Source organism: Mastomys coucha, unplaced genomic scaffold, assembly GCF_008632895.1.
Source record: "Mastomys coucha isolate ucsf_1 unplaced genomic scaffold, UCSF_Mcou_1 pScaffold9, whole genome shotgun sequence".
Taxonomy (NCBI): Eukaryota; Metazoa; Chordata; class Mammalia; order Rodentia; family Muridae; genus Mastomys; species Mastomys coucha.
The window spans coordinates 50,751,571-50,773,110 of record NW_022196915.1 but is presented as its reverse complement, the minus strand read 5'-3'; the positions used below and the strand labels follow the sequence as shown (position 1 = coordinate 50,773,110).

Below are 21,540 nucleotides of genomic sequence, written 5' to 3'. Positions count from 1 at the left end.
CACACACACACACACACACACACACACACACACACACACACGGAAACCAGGCTCCCCAACCCCCAACAACTTTAAAGGGCGGGTGGTATAAGAAAGAATCTCAGCGATCATTGGTCAGGGCCCAGCTACCTCAGATCCCTAAATCCTGCCCTGCCCCCACCCCAAACTACTGAATCACCACCCTTGGGAAACTGCCTTTGGAACTAGTTCCCAGGTGATTCTCCCACCCCTTAGGGACTGAGCCCCAGGGTCCCCAGAAACCTACATGCCAGTGAGTTATGCTCCCAGAACAACAGGAGGGTCAACGGCAGCAACAGCCCTGTTCTTCTGTCCCTCCATCCTTTCATCAGCTTGCCTGCACATCAGCACTAGGGAGCTTCAACTGAGGCAAGTGATGGAGGGCTGAGCCTAGATGAGCACTGAGATCACAATGGGCCTGGGTGGGCCACCCTAAGCAGCAGGTAGCCTCCTGAGCCCTCCAGGAAATGGAGGATAGGAAGGGTGTAATGACCAGGGTGACAGGAAGTGATATTGGGAGCTTCAAAAACAGTGGAGTTCCAACAGATTGGTTTGCAGATGCCCAGGGATGCAATGGCCGAAGGCATGGTCTTGGTTAATAAGAAGGAAGCTGAGGTATGTGGCTCAAATAAATCAGACGACACAATACCCATAGAGTATGCAGAGATACCAATGCACACTCTATGGGAGAGAGCTCACGTCACCAGAGATAAGACCAGTAGGATATTGGGGAAGCCACTTGATTTAGATTCTCATATTTATCTAAAAATAGGTGATAATACATCTCTGAGGCATTGAAAGGGCTAATGCACTAAGACAGGGGTTCTCAACCATTCTGATGCTGTGAGTCCTAATTACAGTTCCTTGTGTTATAGTGACCCCCCTCCAACCATAAATTATTTTCATTGCTACTTCGTAACTGTATTTTGCTACTGTTATGAATCATACTGTAAATACCTGTGTTTTCCTATGGTCTCAGACGACCCCTGTGAAAGGATCATGACCCATTGGTTGAGAACCACTACACTAAGGCAGGTATCCCACCACAGGACCGGTCATATTTTGAGCCTCTGATACAATCCCCCAGGTACACTGCTACTGTCTCCTGGCAGAGACATAACCTTGGCCATCAGCTCCTCTCAAGAGGAAGCTCTCAGCCTGGGACACTGGGGGCACTACCTCTGTGGGGTGCTAGGGTGGAACTCCCCTGCACTCATTCCTCATTTGTGTTTGCTCCTAGCCCTATTGAGCCCGCCTTGGCCTTGGAGGATGCGACCAGAGGAACAGTAGATATTCTCTGAGCTCTGGGAACTCTCATGCCATCTGGGTAAAAGATGGAGCAAAGAGAGTGCCTTAACATCATGGAGAAAGGGTGTCACTTGGGGTCAGGACAGGGTCGTGGTGCTGGGTGAGGAAGGGGCCATGAGGTAGAGTTCTCCAGAGGAGAAAGCTGAGCCTAGAAGTGGTCTAGAGAAAGAACAGAAGTGGCTGTAAATTAAACTGTGACCCTCGGAATCCCCACGATCATTCCGGAGGCAGTTCAGTCCATCAAGGGCTTATAAGCACAAGGTTGGGTTTGATCCCCAGACCCCACACAAAGATAAAAGGCAGGTTTAGTACCCTTGTAATCTCAGTGTTGGAGAGGCAGAGACAGGCAGATCCCTGGGAACTTTCTAGCCAGGAAGCCTAGTGTACTTGATGAGTTCCAACCCAATGGAAAAAACTCTGCTTCAAAGTAAATGGACAGGAACAACACCCAGGCTATCCTCTGGCCTCTGTATATTCACCTCTACACACACACAGACAGGCACACACGCGCGTATACACACACACACATACACACAGACATCCTGAATATACTAATGTAATTTTTTTTTAATTCTTGGAAATGTCCATCAGAATGACTGCCTCGTGAAAGGTTAAAGAGTTCGTTATGGATGTGAGACTTGTCATAAGGAGAATGCGTAATGCTGCCACCGCTATCAGCTGAGTTTTGGAGTTCATCAAGTAAGCGCCTACCTTTTCACTACCAGGTGGGGGCAGAAATGGTGGAAAAGCTCCTTCCTTTGTTTCTTACAACAGAACCTTGTGGTTCTCACTATCTATAAACACCTGGGCCCTGGGGGTGGGGGAGGGCAGGGTCACATGTGCATGTGAAATGGAGTAAACCACTCCTAGAGACTTCCCAGAACTTCTCATACATGCCACCCAGTTTTTCTACATAGCTTCCTTTCCAGGAAAACACATCTGTGTTATCCCCATTTGTGCCCCCAAACAATCTCCAAGCATTCACATTTAAACCAAAACAACATGGGATCAGGTCTGGTGGCACAGGTCTGTAATCCCAGGCCTGAGAAAGGAGGCAGAGGCAAGAAGATCTCATAGGTTCAAGGCCAGCCTGGACTACAGAATGAGTTCAAAGCCAGATTGATTAACTTAGATCTTATTTTAAAATAGAAAAAAATAAGTGGGGTGGGGGGGGAGGGCTGGAGTTGCATCTTACCATACAGTACTAGCCTATCGTATGTGAGGTTATGGGTTCAAGGCCCCTGTTCTGCAAAAAACGTAGGAAGGAAAGAAATGAATGAAAATACAAGTCAAGCATTTGTGACAGCTTTATTCATAACTACTAAACCCTAGTAACAACCTACATGCCCAGGCTTAGGGGACTGGTTCCACAGGTGGCATACCTACACAGTAGTAAGACCACTTAGCACTGAAGAGGAGCCATTGCTGAACCTGCCAGCACCCCAAACAGGTATGTTAGGCCAGTGATGAAATTGGACATAAATGGCTCCTTGCCATGTGGTCCCAATTGTATGACATTCTGGAAAGAGAAAACACCTTCCATCGACAGGGGCTGGAGCTCAGGAAGAGCTGGACCAGGAGAGGAAAAAGTTCTGAGTCTAGTGTACAGGCAGGTACATGTCTTTCCATTCACAGAGCCTCCTCAAAATGGCACACTTGCTCCCTAGAAGTGACAACTCAAAAGCCAGATTTTTAAAATGCCCCTGCGCTATGTATACAAACAAATCCCTCGATATAAAGGATGGGGGTGGTAGTCCCACTGTGGTTTGAATGTGAAATGTCCCCTACAGGTTCCTGTGTGTGAACACTCCAACTATGGACTATTGGGTGTAGGATGGAATATTTTGAACTCAGGGCCTGTGCCTATGTGGTTGACATAACCCACCAGGGGCAGGAGAAGGGGGATTCTGAAGGTTATAGTTGGAGCTTACTCCACTGTGTGTGTGTGTGTGCGCGTGTGTGCGCGTGTGTGCATGTGTGTGTGTGTGTGTGTGTGTGTGTGTGTGTGCGCGTGTATTGAGTTGGGTTTCCCTCTACTACCCTCAGCCTTATTCTCTTGATACAGTCTCTTACTGAACCTGAATCTTGCTGTTTGGGTTAGGTTGGCCAACAAGTTATCGGGTTCTTCTTGCTTCATCTCCCAATTGCTGGGATCGCAGTTATGTGCAGCTATACCCAGACATTAGCTGGATCTGAGGATTCAAATTCAAGTTCCTAGGCTGGTACAAGTATATTTAACCCCTGAGTCAATTCCCTCCCCCATGGGCCTGTATCCTCAGCTCTGCTGCCACGAAGTGACCAGCTGTAAGCTCTCATTGCCACTAGAGCAACCAGCCCTCCCCAACCATGGTGGACTGTGCATACTCTGGAACCTGCTGAGTCAACCAAGAAAGTACCTAAGACACCCCATTTGCTGACAACACCTCCGCTGCAATTCTAAGGTCCAACATGTAAGCAGAAATCAGTTTTTAATACTGTCATCCTCTGCCAAGGCTGCCACCCCAAGAAACCATAGGCTGATTGGATAAAACACTCGGTGCTTATTTTCTGAGTTAAGGACTGAATTGGTGGAAATTCTTCAGGTATTAGAAGCCAAGATCTAGGCTCCCAGTGAAGGCTCTCTTCCTAGCTTCTAGTCAGGCAACTTTCTGTGTCCTCATATCCCCCTTCCTCATTCCTGTGTATAGGGGTGTGTGTGTGTCTGTGTGTGTGTGTGTGTATACCTGTCACTCTTACAAAAGTGTTCTTATAAGGACACTATCCTGTAGACAAGCCCCACCCACTTTTGACCTCATTTAACTTTAAATGATGTCTTTAGTGGCTTAGCCTCCCAAACCAGCTACACAATGGGTTAGGAACACCAACCTTGTTCAGAGAACATACACAGCACTGCTCAGGCAATGATGGTGGTAGTCCAGAGGGGGAAGGGGGTAGAAGGGAAAGGGGGAAGGAGAAGGGAAGAAGGGGGAGAGGGGGGAGGAAGGAGAGGGGGGATGAGAAAGGGGAGGGAGAGGGAGAAGGAGGAGGAGGGAAGGGGGTTCAGAGCATAGTGCTGGGTAGAGAACTTGAGAGAAGCAGCGGCTAATGGGAGCATTCTCTTTGGAGGCAGAGCAGGAAGAACCTGATAACAAGGATATCGTGTACATGCGGAAGGCTGGAGGCATGTAGCCAGGTGACATTCATCTTGCTTTGCCTCCATGAGCAGAGGCAAGTCCAGGTTTCAGTGTATAATTTACATTATAATCTCAGTTATTCTCCTGTTTAGGTTCTGCTGGAACCCTAGAGTTCGATCGACTGGAAGACAGCCCCTAAGCTCTCCCAGCAAGCAGATCCCAGGCTACCCAAAAGAAAGGAAGGGGCTTTTTGTCTCACAAGGCTCTTGTCCCCACCTATAGAACAGGCCCTGCCCAATCTCTGGCTGCACAGGGGACCTTTCACTGTGGCTCTAGGGAGCAAAGACCCTGCTCAGATGCTCTGGGAGCTGTGTCCTTGTCAGGTCTGTGCTCTGAACCCCAGGCCGAGACTCTGGAGAACCAGGTCAGAGGAGGACATGGCCTGTGGGCTTGTATCAGCCACCACCACCTTCCATGACCCAGTTTAAGTCTCCATGGCATCTGCTGCCCAGGCAGGAAACACATCAACACAAGTGGGGGGAAGAGAGCAGAGCTATTTGGAGCAGGAGACAGATTAGGAAACAGACATGGTTCCCTGCGGATCTCAGCCTTGCCTTTTTTCCCTTTTGGATTTCAGCTCTGCCCTGATTCTTTCTTGCATGAGACCAGTTGGATGGCTGTGTACAGTGCTACAAAAGTTCAATTCCGGATCTGGAGACTTTGGGATTGGGGTGCAAGGTGAGAGAGGGCCCTGACCTTGTATTTCCATAAGATCCTACCTGATGATTGTCCATCGGGACAGCTGAGAAAGGTGGACCTAGTCAGAGGGTTTGATAATCTTTTTCTTGGGCCTCTCACAACTATCTGAATCCCTGAGGTGGAATTAGGGTGGTTGATGGTTATGAGGGCGAGACTGAGCTCAGGGAGGAACTGGAATTTCAACACTGGAAACTTGGATGGAGACATTTTGATGTTGGCGTGAACATTATGGACACTGTAGCAACTAAAGAGACTAGCCAAAGTAATCAGCCAAAGGGTAGAGAGACTCTCTCCTTCCTAGACCCAGGAAAGCCACGGGGGGCGGGGCTAGCGAAGAAAGGGCCATCAGTGGGAACTGGCCAGTGGCAGCACCGTGACCTAAAAAGGAAGGGGACAGGAAAGAAATACCCTCTGGCCTTCTCACTTTCTGCTCTCGTGCTTTGGTCACTGCTTTCTGGGGGAGTCTATCAGCCTCTGGTGGCTCGGGCCTTAGGAGGCAGCCCTCTAGGACCCAGGCAAGAATAGCACATAGATCTGAAGAGAGAGAACTGGGTCAAATGGAGAAGTCAAGGGCCAGCATCTTCTAGAACTTTCTTGTGGTGAGTGAGTTGACTGCTGTGAATCATGCTGATTTCCGGACTAAGGACACCTGTGATTAAGCCTCATCAGGTACACACTGTTGTGCTTGGGACCAGGGAGTGTTAGCTCACCCCTCCTGGCAACGTTCTGCCAGTTGGACACATCAGAGACTGCATTTCAACTGAGTGCCTTCTCTGGAATGACAGCTCAGGTAGGACATATTTCTTACTGTACCTTATAATCCCTGCCATGGGCCAGTGCCCTTATCCCATAATCCTTAGAAAATAGATGGATAATATAAAGTAGAATGAAATTATGTAAATTATATATGTAATGAAACTACATATACATATGTTTGTATAATGATAGTAAGCACTAGGAGATCCTGTCAAGTACAAGTGATTTACAATATATCATTTTAGAAGTGACACATTTGAAGACATGAGCCTTTCATATCTTGCATTTTCCTGTATCCTTACTATATAGTGTTCACCAAGTGTCCAAATGAATAAATGAGAAAATAAACTCCTGTGTCTGTACAACTGGTTGTCTCCTTTTTAATCTATGCCAGATAGACTGACCTAGAAAATATCTAGAGATGTAACCACCATTTGTCCCTGGAGGCATAGTATAACACTGGTCTTCAGACATAGTCCTGTGGTTTTCTAAGCCCAAATTCTTACCCTTTGTGTTGTGCCTGGCAACAAGCTACCCTGTCAGTTGTTTGAAGTGGAAGGGTATGTTGGCTCTGGTGTTCCTGAATTAATTCCATTCACTCTCACACATGATGATGGGTGACTGGTCACTGGGCAGTCTCAGAGTCCATGGAGAAGGAGAAATAGATACACATCAGAGCTTCTGGAACAAATTGTCATCAGGAAGTGGGTTTAAAAAAAAAAAGTTAAGAAAGGGAAAAAAGGTGTGGTCTCTAAGTCCTGAGTCATAATCTCCCACTTTTAGCTTCAAATTGGACCAGAGAGTCCTGACCCTACCTGCTACATATGAAGAGATCTTTATGCATGTCCAGGGTGTGGAGGCATCTGCTTGCAGCATAGGTTGGGAGCTCCCCGGATGCAGACCTAGGTTGGGTGTTGGACCAACAGAAACAAGGCTAGTCTATGGCTAGGTATGATCATGTTCCAAGAGAGGAAGAAGCAAGTCAGAATGTGAGAGTGAGAAAAGACTCCTTCATAGACAGGGAAGGAAAGAGTGACTCCCCATGGGAAATTGTCAAAGATTCCCTGAATCACATTCTCCTGACCCTTCTCTGTCAGAGGACATGGTGTTTTCCTCTGGGATTCCTACCCCCTCCCCAACACCGACAGTACCTCTTTCAGCATGGAGTTTGACATTCCTATATTAGAGTGTGAGATGGGAACTAAGTAAGTCTGTAGCTCACTCGACTGATGTAGAGACCAACCCACAGTCAGTGTTCTTCAGATGTGGGAGACAACAGACTGGGCAAACAGTAAGAGAGTCAGAGCTTAGCAATTTGCTTTATCCCCAGAAAACATGGCAGCAAGCAGTATCTGAGAGCCCAAGCTTAGCAATATGGAATGGTAGCGTGGAGCGCAAGCCAAGAGACTTTTTGAGGCTTTTGAGAGGGTGAGGGCTTGTCCCTCCCTTTGTGTCTCCTCCAGGATCCATGGGATAAACTGAGCCACAGACACAAACATGCCAGGCCTCCCCCTGGATCCCGAAGTTACGCCCCAGCTGAAGACACCCACTTGAAAGAGTCTCCGAGTCTCCCAGTTAGCACAGACCATGGGTGCCCCGCTGTCTCCCTGGGAATGAGAAAAACAAGAAGCATTATGTAAGAGGCCAGCAGAGCCAACAGCGAGAGAATATAAAAGGGTGGTGGCTAGTGGTATGAGCAAGGGCCCCCCTCCTGGACTCCTCCTGGGAAACTAAGAATTGTGGGGTGTTGTAGGAAGAGGTATGACAGGAGACTGAGTACCTGGCACTTGCCGTTGGTACCCACTTCCTTCCAGGCACAAAGCATGTTCCTGGAGAGCTGAGTCACCCTCTTGGCACATGCCCTCCAGCTAATCTGAACCACCCTCAGCTTCTTAAGGTGCATGTTTAAGCCTTTGGCTGAACCTGGCAAAAGAAGGAAGCTCGCCTGAGAACGAGCATGCATTGGCTGCAAGAGTGACCCACCCACCCACACCAGTGTGGAAGTCTGGTGACTCACAGATCCTCTCTTGTGGATGACTTAGTGTAAGACCCTGCTCTGCGTCTTCCAGGTACCTCTCTCAACGAGTAGTCCTCTACAGTGCATCTGCCTAGAGGATGCAGGCTTTCTCCAGAAGCAACCCAGTCCCTTACCCTATAGGGCAGATTCCTCTGAAGCTACCCTTTGTCCTTGTGTCGTTAGAGCAGCGCTTTGACACCAGTGGCCCACATCTTGTCTTTGGCAAGCCAAATGGAAACACTTGGAAGAGAGCACACATCGGGGTGCACCATCTTGAAGGGGGTAAATAACCATGGTGCTAAAGGAAATCCTGGCTTTCTCCTCTATTCTTTCCCTCTCAGGAGTCTTCCATGGGTGACCAACCCGGTGCTCTGCAGGGAAAGGAGCTGAGACACCGATATCCACCTCTCCAGTGAAGCCACTGGCTTGGTTATATCAACAAATGATGGACTGTATGTGAGGCAAACAGATGGAAGCAAGCCAAACGATTTTTATGCAATCCATAAAAATGACCGTTATTTTCAGGTTTTGAGATTCTTCTAGGCCCCATGTGTTTATCTATATAATTTCATCCATTTCATCTGCATGATTTAGCTGAGGGAGACATTGCTGTTATTCTATGGACGGGAAAAGGTAATAAAAGAAGGTGCCTCCCCACAAATTCAAACCCAAGTTCTCCCCCATGTAAACCACCATTTTGCTCAGCAGAAAGCAGCCTGCATGTGAGTTTCATACTGGCATGAAGGCCAGGTGCATACCATGGCCATGAGTATATGCCCACTCTGACATCCAACACCGGTCCCAGGAGCTCTCCCTCTGTGGCAGGCAGATGGGCATTTTGACTTTATTGAATTGGATTGGCGTGGCAAGTAGGAGTAGGCAGAGGTCGCTGTCGAGGTGGGGCGGCTTGTAGTCTTTGTGAGCGATGATCTTCTGCACTTGTTTTCTCTCCAAGTTGCTATCACTGAAAGTCTTGATGCCCATGACCACAGTGATGTTCACTGCTACCAGTTCTAATCTGAGGGATGGATACAAAAGCAGCACAGCTGACCATGGCTGTGGGCCACATTGTTTCTGCAGACACATCCTCAAGCAGTAGAACTCACCACTCAATAGTGTATAGTAGTGGGTATGCTGTGGGGTGCAGGGGGTCTAGAGGGACCAAGGAGGTGTGAGCCAGGGTCCAGACACAGATGCAGCTCTGCGAGAGTGAAACCATAGACTCAAGGGAAGTGCTGACCAACAGAAATGTAATGTGCCCACTGAGAAAAAGACCTTGTGGACACCTCAGTGACAGGAACCTTGGCTATCTTATTGACTGCTATATCCTTAGCAGTCAATCGAAACAGTACCCAGTAGGTGTCCAATGTGTGTACAGTGGATGGATGAATCTAATGCAGTGTCTTTACATGCAGATGGTGGACAGGAAAAGGGAAGCCTACACAGACTTCCCCAACACTGCAAAAAGTAGCCAACTTTGGATAGAGTTGATTAAGTCAAGAGGGGTGACTGGATAGGGACAGATGTCAGTCCCAAGGCACTGGGAGCAGAGCCTATGGCTTCAAAAGTTTTGTGTACCAAACTTCAAGTTTTTGTGTCCCAGACTGCACGTGTACTAGGTTGGATGTAAATTAGAGCAATGCCCCAGACACTTACAGGGTTCTCGGGAAGCAGTGTGCTGCTGTCAGAACCCACCACTGGTGGATGATGGAGCCTCCACACAGGTGTTTCCCGAGCATCTGGATACTCACTTGCCATGGGAATTCACCAGGCTGGACCTCAAGCAGCTCCCGCAATGGCAACCATGATGAGTTTGGAAAGGCAGGTCTGTGGCCACACAGAACTGATTTTGAGAGAGAAAGCAAAGAGCCATTGATACAGAAAGGGGCCCAGAAAAATCCTCACTCCACATTCCCAGAACCTTCCCACTTAAGTTCAGGTGGCACCTGAGGGAAACTGAATGAGGGGGCTCACAGGACAGATCTTAGAAAATACCTCCAATCTGAAAATGGCCAGTGCAGAAAAGGGAAATTAACAAAAATGGACCTACCACAGAAATCATAAATACGTAGTCTATGTTTAAAGGGTGTTTGAAGGGCAATTGTATGAAAAGCAACTGAAATTTAGCAGCTAATGTTGTTTGCTTGATAGAATTGTAAAATAGCGGTGAGTGACTTTGAGAAAGATGAAGTTATAACACACACATGCACAAAATGCACTCACACACAGAGAGAGAGAGAGAGAGAGAGAGAGAGAGAGAGAGAGAGAGGGAAAGAGAAAGTGAGAGAGAGACAGAGACAGAGACAGAGAGAGATTGCAAATCAAATATATCAAAGCCACTCTGTGAGCCATAATATGTGTCAGTATCCCTTTGGGTAGGGTACCTGCTGTAATTCTGCCAGAAGAGTAGCAAGCATTTACTCCTCTGGTCTACCCACAGACCTTCTCCCAGGACCTCAAAGCAAATTTTACATGAAATTACTTCTTATAGCAACGTGATCTAATAAATTTTCTGAATTAAATATATCCCTAGTCTACCCTAGCCCCTTCTGCTGCCTCATTCAGGGCCTAGGCCTAGAAAGGTCCTCTCTTCATTTACAGAGAAGGTGTAGGGTGGGGGAAATTTAGCTAGGTGTTCATCTTGCCCCAAGGCTCCTGTGATTCTAGAACCTGGACCCAGACCCTGAGGGGTTCACTGTAGATAGCATCTTCAACCAGTCCAGTACATATGCTTTGGTCAATCGGTTATAGTCGCCTCGTTTCCTAAGCCAGATTCCATCTGCTGCCACCTCTAGCGGTAAAGAGCTTTGGGTCTCTGGGTGAGATTTTATAGTCTCTGGATTTGGGTTAGAAATTCTCTTAACTCTGGAGCTAGCTCCCATCCACCCTAGGGGATCGGGGGATGAGGTGGCAGGCTTTTTCCTACCTTTTGTTCTGGGCTGGCCTAACACTAACCTTGCTGGTCCTGGGCTTGTCCCTTGGATACCATGAGCAGTGCAATTAGAAGTGAGAGCATCGTGTTGTCATTCCGGTGCAGTGGTGCCTGCCTTGACATCCTGCCCACATAGATACAACAGCAGCTGTGGATGCCACAGTTGGGCATCACAAATGCATGGCAGAGCCTGGCCTGGTGACATCACAGTAAGTGCTGGGATTAGACACAGCCTGACTGAACCGAGTCTCTCTCCCAGGCCTTCCTGGTTATCGGTCCCTTTGCATAGTGGTTAAGGGGTACTCTAGATGCTTCATGCTGACCGTCACCCATTTGTGTGCTCTGTCCCTGCCCTTGACTCTGAACACATTGAGAAGTCACTTATTCTACTGCCACCTCTGGCAGTAAAGAGCTTGGGTCTCTGGGTGAGATTTTTATATTCTCGGAAATTGGGTCTGAAAAGTTCCATGTGCCTTTATAGGAAGTGTCAACCCTATCATGAGTTGGTTGGAGAAGAAGAACTAAAGTGGGTGGCAATGTACCACTCAGATTAAAAGATCACTCTAGAGTGAGCTACAGTCAGCAAAGTGCTTGCCTTGCAAGTGCAAAGGCTGGAGTTCAAACTCTAGAACCTGTATTTCATTAAAGAAAGGGGGACATGGTGGCAAATGCTTGTAATCCCAGCACTAGAGAGGCAGAGGTAGGTAGATCCTTGGGGCATGCTGGCTAGTCGGCCTAACCTAGCCAGGACAGTGAGAGACCCTACATTTGAACAACTATGCAGAGTTCGGGTGGGGCTTGGATCAATGACCCATCAATTAAGAGTTCTTGATGCTCTTGTAGAGGATGAGGGTTCAACTCTTAGTACCCATGTGGTGGATCACAATGTCTTTAACTCCAGTTCCAGCACATTTGATGCCTTCTTCTGACCTCAGAGAGCACTACGCATCACATGGTGCACATACATGCATGCAGGTAAAACACTCATACACATAAAATGAAAATAAATACATATTTTTTAAGTGTAAGTACAATTATAGTTGTCTTCTGACACACCAGAAGGGGTGTCAGAGCCCATTACAGATGGTTGTAAGCCACCATGTGGTTGCTGGGAATTGAACTCAGGACCTCTGGAAGAGCAGTCAGAATACATATATTTTTTTTAAAAAAAAGGATGAGTGAAGCCTGCGGAATGACACCCAACGTTGCCCAATTTGTCCGTTAGACTCCACATCCACCTCTCTTTCTTACACACATACACTCACACATACATATGCTCACACACATGCATAAACACACATAAGCACATGCATACACACATACACACATGCACACATGTGCGAACACATGCATTTTCACATACACACATGCATATACATACATACACACATATTCACACACAAACACACTCACATAAACTCACATATATACATACTCACACATATACATACACACAAACAGACATATGCTCACACACACATCACACTCTCACACACAGAGATAGATAGATAGATAGATAGATAGATAGATAGATAGATAGATAGATAGATAGATAGATAGATACATGTATAGATAGATACATGTATGGGTAGATACATGTATGGGTAGATAGATACATGTATGGGTAGATAGATACTATTCTGGATATGACATGAAAACATGGATGTTATTGGAGGACCCAGAAGAGACAATATCATGAAGGCAGTCACCCAGGTGAGAGACATTGGTGGCCTGAGGTCAGAAAGAGATTGTGAGACTGCTGAGACATAGAACAACAGCTATTGAGGTGCCACAACACACCTCCACAGCACACGTCGTCTGAAACCAGTGCAGACTGGAAGTTCAGAGAATACAAGTAACCTGAGAAGGGGTCCATCTTTAAGGTCCTAGGATGAAAGCGATGTCAGGGACAAGGGAGGACTGAGCTGTAATTCCCCTATCTGCTTTGATGTGCACTATCAGGAGGTAGGGCCAGAAAGGAGGTCTTAGGGAGAGGGGAGCATCAGAGGTGCATGAGAAGTGGAGAGAGGATTATCTAGGGATAGGATTGTGAGTTCTGAACCTTTCCCTCCTTCCCCACCTCAGTTCATATCTCCTCTGTCCATCATTACCCTCTCCACATTGTCATCCTCATCAGCATTTCAAGATCTTCTCTATAACTTCACACTGACAAAATAAGTAGCTTCAGGAAGCGCCCTGTCTTTTTTTTACTGGATATTTTATTTATTTACATTTCAAATGTTATCCCCTTTCCCGATCCCTCCCAAGAGACCCCCTATCAATCCCCCTCTTCCTGTTTCTATGAGGGTGTGCCTCCCACTCACCCACCCACTTCCTCCTCCCTGCCCTCGCATTCCCCTACACTGGGGCGTCTAGCCTTCATGGGGGGGGCCAAGGGCCTTTTCTTCCATTGATGCCATCCTCTGCCACATATGCAACTGGAGCCATGGTCTCTCCAAGTGTACTCCTTTGTTGGTGGTTTAGACCCTGGGAGCTCTGGTTGGTTGATGTATGCTGACAGGAGCCTGATTTAGGTGTCTCCTGAGAGCCTCTACCAGAGTCTGACATATACAGAGGCAGATGCTCGCAGCCAACCATTGAACTGATCACAGGGTCCCCAATGGGGGAGTCAGAGTAAGGACTGAAGGAGCTGAAGGGGTTTGCAATCCCATAGGAAGAACAACAACATCAACCAACCAGAGATCCCAGGGTCTAAGCCCTCTGTCTTACTGGGAAACCACCCTATCTGCTCTCATTCATCAACAGTCCTGTTAGTGAAGGAATGCACAGTCGCAAAAGGAATGAAGTACTTGCTTCAGAAACAGTGGTATATATGCAAGGTTCCTAAGCCATCTGGAAGCCTCTCTCCTCCGTGAAGGTTCCAGGCTCCTGGTCAAAGAGACCTGCCTTGATTATCACCTACTCTCTTGCTGTGAAAAGATGCTCCTATAAATGAATCATAAAGAGAAAGCCTTTCTTTTGGCTCACAGTTTGAGGGTACAACCCATTGTGGTGAGGAAATCATGGTAGTAGGAACTTGGGGCAGCTGGCCACATTGCCTCTACAGTCAGGAAGCAGAGAGCAACGAATGCCGGTGCTCAGCTTGCTTTTTCCTTTTTATTCACTCTAGGAGCCAGGCCTATAGGATGATACTGTCCATGGTTGACATGGCTTTTCATACCTCAACTAGCTTGAACTAGACAATTGGCGATTTCAGATCCCATCATTCTGACAGTGTTAACCATCATACTGTCCCTTGCCCAAGCCTCTCTCTCTCTCTACATTCTTTGCCTGCTCTGTTTTCCCTTATCTCCAATGGATACCCAACAGTCTACATCTTCAGTATTATCACTTTACCACCCACCCCCATTAGATTACAACTCTTTGCTCTTACACCTTCTGTGCCTGGCATGCTGCCTGGTACTTATTAAGTGCTTAGTAAGTAGTTAGAATTGAAGAGGCTGGGGGGCTACCACAAAGGGAAACTCTCAGCCTTTAACTGTTTACCCTTAACATCAGAGGGTGTTTCCTTTGCCCTCAATGCTGACCTCTCTTGGCTTTGTTGTAAAACACCTGATGAGGCCACACAAGGAGAATGTTTGACTGGTTAGGGTCTTCCCTAAACCCTCAGATTGTTGAACGTCAGTGGATGCTGCTAAGTGAGAGACTCTTGAGATGGCCCTAGGATCCATTCTGTACAGCTTGCACCCCTTTGCCTAGCTCACAGCTGAGCAATACATTAACTTCCTACTGGCTTTGCTTGCAGATAGCATCCCTGATCTGTGGGTTAGGACGAGAGTTACCTAGCTTCTTTTGCAGAATGTGTCTTTTTTACCAAGCTAGCTCACCCTCATAAAGTCAAACAAAGGCCTGATACACCCTCTGTTGTGTGGAGAAATCTGATGCATTATCAGAGCCAGACCCCAACTTCCCAAGCTGCCCTTCTCCCATCTCTGCCCCACACAAAAGCTTTGAATGTCTTATTTAAAATATGTGGCTTGGTCTCTTTTCTATTGCTTCCATACTAAGAGATCCCTCATTACCATATCAGAATAAATAAATAAATAAATAAATAAATAAATAAATAAATGCCTGGGAATTCTCACTTTCTATTCAGTGTGGAAGTTGATCTGTGAATGGCTGTGAGTTGTTCGATCCTAGCCCTGTCCTCCAGGGCCTGTATTATTTTGAGCAAGGCATTTAAAATCCACAAGTGTCTGAGAACATTAATTAAAACTATGAAAGGGTCAGAGGGTTTTTGTTGTTGTTTGTTTGTTTTGTTGTTGTTTTGTTTTGTTTTTGTCTAAAAGCACCCATGAAAGCAGCAGGGTCCTCAAGATGTATCTGAGTCTCTTCCTCACCACAAAACAAGGGAAGAACTAAACCAACATAGTTTGTGGATTTTTTTTCTGCACACTGAAGATGACAGCAAATGACTTCATTGCCTGTAGGGGTCATCAGAGCAAATCAGTACTCCTCATCTGAGGTGTGTCTCACTTAGAGTCTATGAGGGGGAGACAGAAAAGTGACCTCCAAGTTCATGAGTCAGATAAGTCAGAGATTATGATCTTTCACCGACTCCAAATGCAAACTTAGTGGTGATAGTTGTGACCTGGGCCATAGATTTCCTTCGGAATTGTCACAGCAAATGTGGCCACTGTGGCTACTGTACCCACAACTATATCTCACTAGCTGAGAGGGCTGTTATTAGCAAAGTCCTGACAGATGAAATGCCCCCAAGTCCCTTGTGGACATGATGGAAACTATATTTGAAGATGTATAATGTGTAATGTGGTGGTTTGATTAGGAATGGCCCCCATAGACTCATGTGTTTGAATGCTTATCCATAGGGAGTGACGCTATTAGGAGGTATGGCCTTGTTGGAGTAGATGTGGCCTTGTTTAAGTAAATACATCACTGTGGGGGCAGAATTATATGTATGCTCAGGCTACATTCAGCAAGACACACAGTCCTCTTCTGTTGCCTCCAGATCAAGCTGTAGAACTCTCATGCAGCACCATGTCTGCCTGCATGCCACAGTGCTTCTCACTTATCATGATAATGGACCAAACCTTTAAAACTGCAAGCCAGCCCAAATTAAATGTTTTCTTTTATAAGAGGTTCTATGGTCAAGATGTCTCTTCACAGAAATAAAATCTTAAGAAAGAAGCTGATACTAAGATAGGCCTGGCCATGTTTTAGTTTAGAGGAATATGGACTTGGGGACTTTGGGTTAGGCAAGCAGTATAATATGCTGTAAGTGCTGCTTTATGGGCCATACTAGTAGGAACACGGAAGACAATTGTGCTGAGGGTGATTTCAACTATGAGAGCCTGGCTCAAGAAGTTTCAGAGGAGAATTTTAGAATGTTGGCTAGAGATCATTCTTGTGATATTTTGGTGAAGAATGTGGCTGCTTTTGCTCTTGTCTGAAGAGTCTGCCTGAGGCTAAAGTGAAGATTTGGATGAACTACACTGGCAAAGGAAATCTCAAAACAGCCTCCTATAGACTCTGTCCTGTGGTTCACTCTTAGAAAGAGTGGTTTTTGATGAAACAGAGCAAGCTGTGTCAGGTGTGTATGGTTAAAGGACTAAAGGGGCACCAAGAAGTGGTATGGGGCTAAATCCTTTGTTCAGGAAGGTAAATAGATTAAAGATAAAATGGAATTAAGGTAGTGGTGCTCCCATCCAGCTAAGCTTCCATCCTGTAAAAAGGAAATAAAGAACAGATTAGGTCCAGACATGGTGGCACATGCCTTTAATCCCAGCACTTAGGAGAGAGAGGCATACATAGCTCTTGAGTTCAGAATCAGTCTGTAGAGCAAGTTCCTAAACAACCAGCTTGAACAGTAAAGAAAACCATCCACAGTAGAAAGCTTGTGTGAAGATATGGTTGAACAAGAGAGCCATGTTCCAGCCCCAGCACGCAGCAAAATCTGACAGCTTTGGCCACATGTTTTTTGCTTTAGAGTCAAGGATAGGAGACAGGGATTATGCAATCTCCCCAGACTAAGGAAAGCCACTGAAGTCAGGTGTGTGGCAGGGGTGTCCCCGAATGGAGGTCCAGAGAAACTGTATGAGGCTGTGAAGGTGAAGCCTGGATTGGCTTGGAGACCCCAAAAAGTTAGAGATGCCAGAGCCATGGGAAACCTGCTGAGGGAAACTGTTAACAGGGAGTGGAACCAAACCAAGAGAAAGAAGTGTGCTGTAGTCAACCAAGGTGAAAGGAGTTGGAGGTTTGAAAAGCATTTTGATATCAGACATGAAGCTGTAGAGTTTGAAGTTTGCCCAGTTGGTTTGTTATCTTTCTTTGGCCCAGTGTTTCCTCACAAGGCTCCTTTTCCTCCATTTTGAAACAGTAATGCATATCCTATGTCATTATATGTTGGAAGTATGTGATTTGCTTTTTGCTTTTGCTTTTTACAGGAAATTACAATTAGGAGATCGCATGAGTCTCAGAAGAGATTTTGAACTTTGGAATCGTAAACAAGTTTGGAACTTTCATAGACTATGGGAACTTTTGAAGTTGGACTGAATGCATTTCTGCATTATGTTATAGCTACAGGCCTATGGGGGCCAGGGCTTAAAAGGTGGTGGTTTGAATAGGTAAGGCTTCCATAGATTCATGTCTTTGAATGCTTGGCCATAGGGAGTGGCAGACACTATTAGGAGGTATAGCTTTGTTGAAGTAGATATGGCCTTGTTGGAGGAAGTATATCACTGTGGAGGTGGGCTTTGGGGTTATATATGCTCAGGCTACACTCAAGGAGACACACAGTCCCCCTTTGCTGCCTGCAGATAAAGATGTAGACCTCTTCGCTTCTTCTCCAGCACCATGTCTACTTGTACACCACCATGCTTCTCACCATCATGATAATGGACTAAACCTCTAGAACCAGATCCAATTTTCTTTTTTTATAAGAGGTGCTATAGTCATAGTGTCTCTTCACAGCAATATAACTCTAGCTAAGACAGGTGGCTTGCACATCTGACTGCAGAGTCTGCACTCTCATGTAGTATCAATGCCACCTCCTAACAGTTTGGTAACTGTTCATTAGTCATGGTCACTGTAAACAGAGGGACACCTACAGGAACAAAGTGCCAATTGGTGAGATGTGTGGTGTTAGCTGGATGCTGGTGAGATCCTGTGCCTGTAACACAATGCTCCAACTATGATAGTGGGTTTTATGTTTTCACAGTGTGGCTGCCCATATCATTGGACAATATTTGGGGCCAATTCCTAGCTCTATAGAAAGCAGTTATGACCAACTGGCCACAGATGTCATGAAAGATTGAGCATGAATGGACGATGTCACTCCTATTTGGCATCCGCCTCCAACATCAGGTGACTTGTTTGACTTAGATTTCCCATAGTGCCATGGAAGAAATCAAAGGCTCTGGCAAGATTTTCCCACTGGCCATGAGGACAACCTTGCACCAAAAGTGTTAGGAAAGGGGAGTATAAGACTCGACTGTTTACACAGAACAGCATAGGGGCTGTGATCAGCCACAGCTATGAGCCCCTGCTCTGTTTATGCACCATGCAGGTGAATGAATTGCTGTGCTCTGATGGGAATGTTGGGGGTGCCCCATGGCTTCTTCACTGGTCTTGTGCAATAGTTCTACAGTCACTATACCCAAACCCAGATGCAATTACCCCTGGACACAATCAGGACTTTTACTTTGATCTGGTGATTGTTCAGCTCCCTCCTCAGGCAAGGTCTGAAGGCCCATGACCCTTTCAGCATTGGCTCTACTCCCTCTTTTCCAAGAGTCAAAGAAGCAGGTCAGGTGAGCTAACACACACAGAAGATCACATTCTCTGGGTCTGGAGACCACTTACACCTAATTCTTGTGGGTGTGCATGAGATCCTCACTGTTTCATGCAGTCGTCAGAGGAGGAGCTATCATGGGGCCAGGGTTCTTTTCTCCTCTCAGACTCCAAGCATCTATTGGTGTACCTCCTGGGCACTCCTTCTAAAGATTCCCTGCATCTTCCAGAAAGCTGTGTGGATGTTTCCTAGGCCTATCCCAAGTGTCTCTCCCTTGCCAGCACCCAATGAGTCCCCAATCAAATTAGAGGTGAAGGGAAGATTCTACCCAGTTGCATCCCTCTCAACTCGAGGTGGTCAGCCAGCCACACTATGGAATTCCTGGATATAAGTCAGCATTAGACCCTGAAATGGTACTGCAGACACACAGAAACAGATTCGGGAAGTGTTTGCCCCACTCCACTCCTCTGAACTCACTGGATCAAAATCTGCAGGCTAAGCCTGTAAGTTCTTCGCACAGGGTTCCCCAATAAAACATGGAACATCAGCCGAGTGTGAATATCAGATAATATCATTTTACTATTCAAATGTCCCATCCATAGCATGAATTATACTTAAATTTAAAAAGTCATTTTTAATGGTAGCTCACACCTGTAACTCCAGCACTCGGAAGGCTGAGACAGGATTGTTGGGAATTCAAGGTGAAGCTAGGCTAGTTGGTGAGTTCAAGCAAGTCTAGGTCACAGCAGAAAACGCTGTATCAAAAGAACAAGCAAGAGAAAAATGCTTCACTAACTTTAATCCTTTTCTATGCTTTTCTCAACAATGCCTAGGCTGTTCTTTAGAAGTCAAAAGGTCACTGGCTAGGACTTTGTTGACATCACTTAGAGGATGCCTGTGGAGCATCAGCCAGACACCCACCCTCAAGTGACATGTTGTGATGGTTTGACTATGGTTGGCCTAGGGAGTGGTACCATTAGGAGGCATGGCCTTGGTGGAGAAAGTATGTCACTCTGGCAGTGGGCTTGAGATCCTTTTCCTAGCTGCTTGGATGTCAGGCTTCGGAACAAGATGTAGAATTCTGAGCTTCTCCAGTGCCATCCCTGCCTGGACACCGCCATGCTTCCTGCCATGATGATAATGGATTGAACCTCTCAGCCTGTAAGCCAGCCCCAAATTAAATGTTGTTCTTTATAAGGGTTGCCTTGGTCTATTCGCAGCAATGGAAAGCCTAACTAAGACACATGTCTTATTCTGTAACTTCTTTTGTGTTTCTGCAAGTTCTTTCTACTTTGACCCCAGTGCTCACCCAATTCTGGGGAGGAGGGGGTAGCAGCTCACTACATTCTATGGCAGGCTTCTTGCCTTAGTTACAGATGAAGTGATACCATGGCCAAGGCAACTTATGAAAGAAAGCATTTAATTGGGGACTTGCGAATAGTATCAGAGGGTTAGTCTATTATTACCCTTATGGCAGGATTGTGGCAGCAGGCAGGCAGGTATGGTACTGGATCACTGGCTCAGAACTTAAATCCTGATTCTATGGTAGCATGCAGAGAGAGAGAGAGAGACTGGGCTTCTGACATGAAACTTCAAAGCCCATCTAAGGAATTCACTTCTTCCAGCAAGGCCACACCTACTCTAACAATACCATCCTTCTTAATCCTTCTCAAACAATTCCACCACCTGGGAACCAAACACTTAAATACATGAGCCTATGAGGGCAATGCTCATCCAACCACCACATTTTAAAACATTTTCTGTGATACCATTTCATCAAAGCATATAAAACATATATATGTATATATGTATATATATATAAATCAAACCTTTATTATAAATAATTCATTTTTAATAATTCTTTGGGATACACACAATTTTACCATTTACTAAAGATGAAAGCAAAATTATAAACTAGAGAGGTGGATAAGCTTACTTAGTTTCATATAAAGAATTAAATCTTATCAGATGTGGTGGCACCTGTGCTTTAATTTCATTTCCCAGGAGACAGAGGCAGATGGATATCTGTGATTTTGAGGACAGTCTGGTCTACACAATGAGTTTCAGGACAGCCAGGATACATAGCAAGGCTCTATCAAAAAAAATCTTGGCTGACCATTTGACAGATCATCATCAATATTGATCAATTTTTTGATTTTATACCCCTCATTACCAAGAATGCAACTTCACATAAACATAGTCCAAAATGGCAAATAGATAGATCTTTTCAGAAATCACAGGAGATTGTCCTAATCCCAAGTCAAAATTCACTGAACAATTTGTGAAACTCAATATCTTGATCAGCAATTTTCAAAATAAATACTCTAGTCCTATATAATCCAAATTTGATATCCAAAGTTTGTACTTACATGCAGAGGAATGATGGTAGGGAAATCCTAAAGGACTCCATTTCTGATCATGAAACTTTCTGTAAGAGCAGAAAACTATATGTGGAGTGACATATACCACAGTGAGCATACATGCAATAAACACAACACACCACAGTGAACACACATGCAGTAAACGCACCACAGTGAGCACACATGTAGTAAATGCACCACAGTGAGCACACATGCAGTAAACACAGCACAGTGAGCACACATGCAGTAAACGCACCACAGTGAGCACACATGCAGTAAACGCACCACAGTGAGCACACATGCAGTAAACACAGCACAGTGAGCACACATGCAGTAAACACAGCAAGTGAGCACACATGCAGTAAACGCACAACAGTGAACACACATGCAGTAAACGCACCACAGTGAGCATACATGCAGTAAACGCACCACAGTGAACACACATGCAGTAAACGCACCACAGTGAACACACATGCAGTAAACACACAACAGTGAGCATACATGCA

At 45.9% G+C, this 21,540-nt stretch overlaps 2 protein-coding genes across 5 annotated transcripts in view; both read right to left on the bottom strand.

Annotated features, from left to right (window-relative positions):
• Positions 1-395, bottom strand: part of LOC116085111 (serine protease 52-like) — a 9,393-nt gene extending 8,998 nt beyond the window's left edge. The window contains exon 1 of one of the 2 annotated variants that reach the window (XM_031362569.1): positions 266-395. In XM_031362569.1, coding sequence (XP_031218429.1) covers positions 266-347 — 82 coding nt within the window. In that variant the 5' untranslated portion in view covers positions 348-395. The remainder of the gene's footprint in view (positions 1-265) is intronic. The other variant, XM_031362570.1, reaches the window with a different exon arrangement.
• A 6,855-nt stretch (positions 396-7,250) lies between these two features.
• On the bottom strand, positions 7,251-11,045 carry LOC116084599 (serine protease-like protein 51). 3 transcript variants are annotated; one of them, XM_031361669.1, is made up of 5 exons: positions 10,927-11,045; positions 9,628-9,814; positions 8,730-8,989; positions 7,735-7,877; positions 7,251-7,561 (listed from the first exon to the last, which is right to left on the bottom strand). In XM_031361669.1, the coding sequence occupies exons 1-5, from the start codon at positions 11,024-11,026 to the stop codon at positions 7,262-7,264; spliced, it is 990 nt and encodes a 329-aa protein (XP_031217529.1). In that variant the 5' UTR covers positions 11,027-11,045; the 3' UTR covers positions 7,251-7,261. The 3 variants fall into 3 exon arrangements, with proteins under 3 accessions (XP_031217529.1, XP_031217530.1, XP_031217531.1); XM_031361670.1 differs by having other exon boundaries at positions 9,723-9,814; positions 10,898-11,009; XM_031361671.1 differs by having other exon boundaries at positions 9,723-9,814; positions 10,927-10,953.
• Positions 11,046-21,540: the final 10,495 nt, after the last annotated feature.

What these genes read in the sequence shown, in the direction of transcription:
- LOC116084599 (XM_031361669.1), bottom strand. Translation starts at nt 11,026, where the DNA reads ATGTCAAGGCAGGCACCACTGCACCGGAATGACAACACGATGCTCTCA. An exon ending in CACTGCTTCCCGAGAACCCT is followed by an intron (nt 8,990 to 9,627) that starts GTAAGTGTCTGG and finishes TCCATCCCTCAG; the next exon opens with ATTAGAACTGGTAGCAGTGA. An exon ending in GTACCAACGGCAAGTGCCAG is followed by an intron (nt 7,562 to 7,734) that starts GTACTCAGTCTC and finishes TCTCATTCCCAG; the next exon opens with GGAGACAGCGGGGCACCCAT.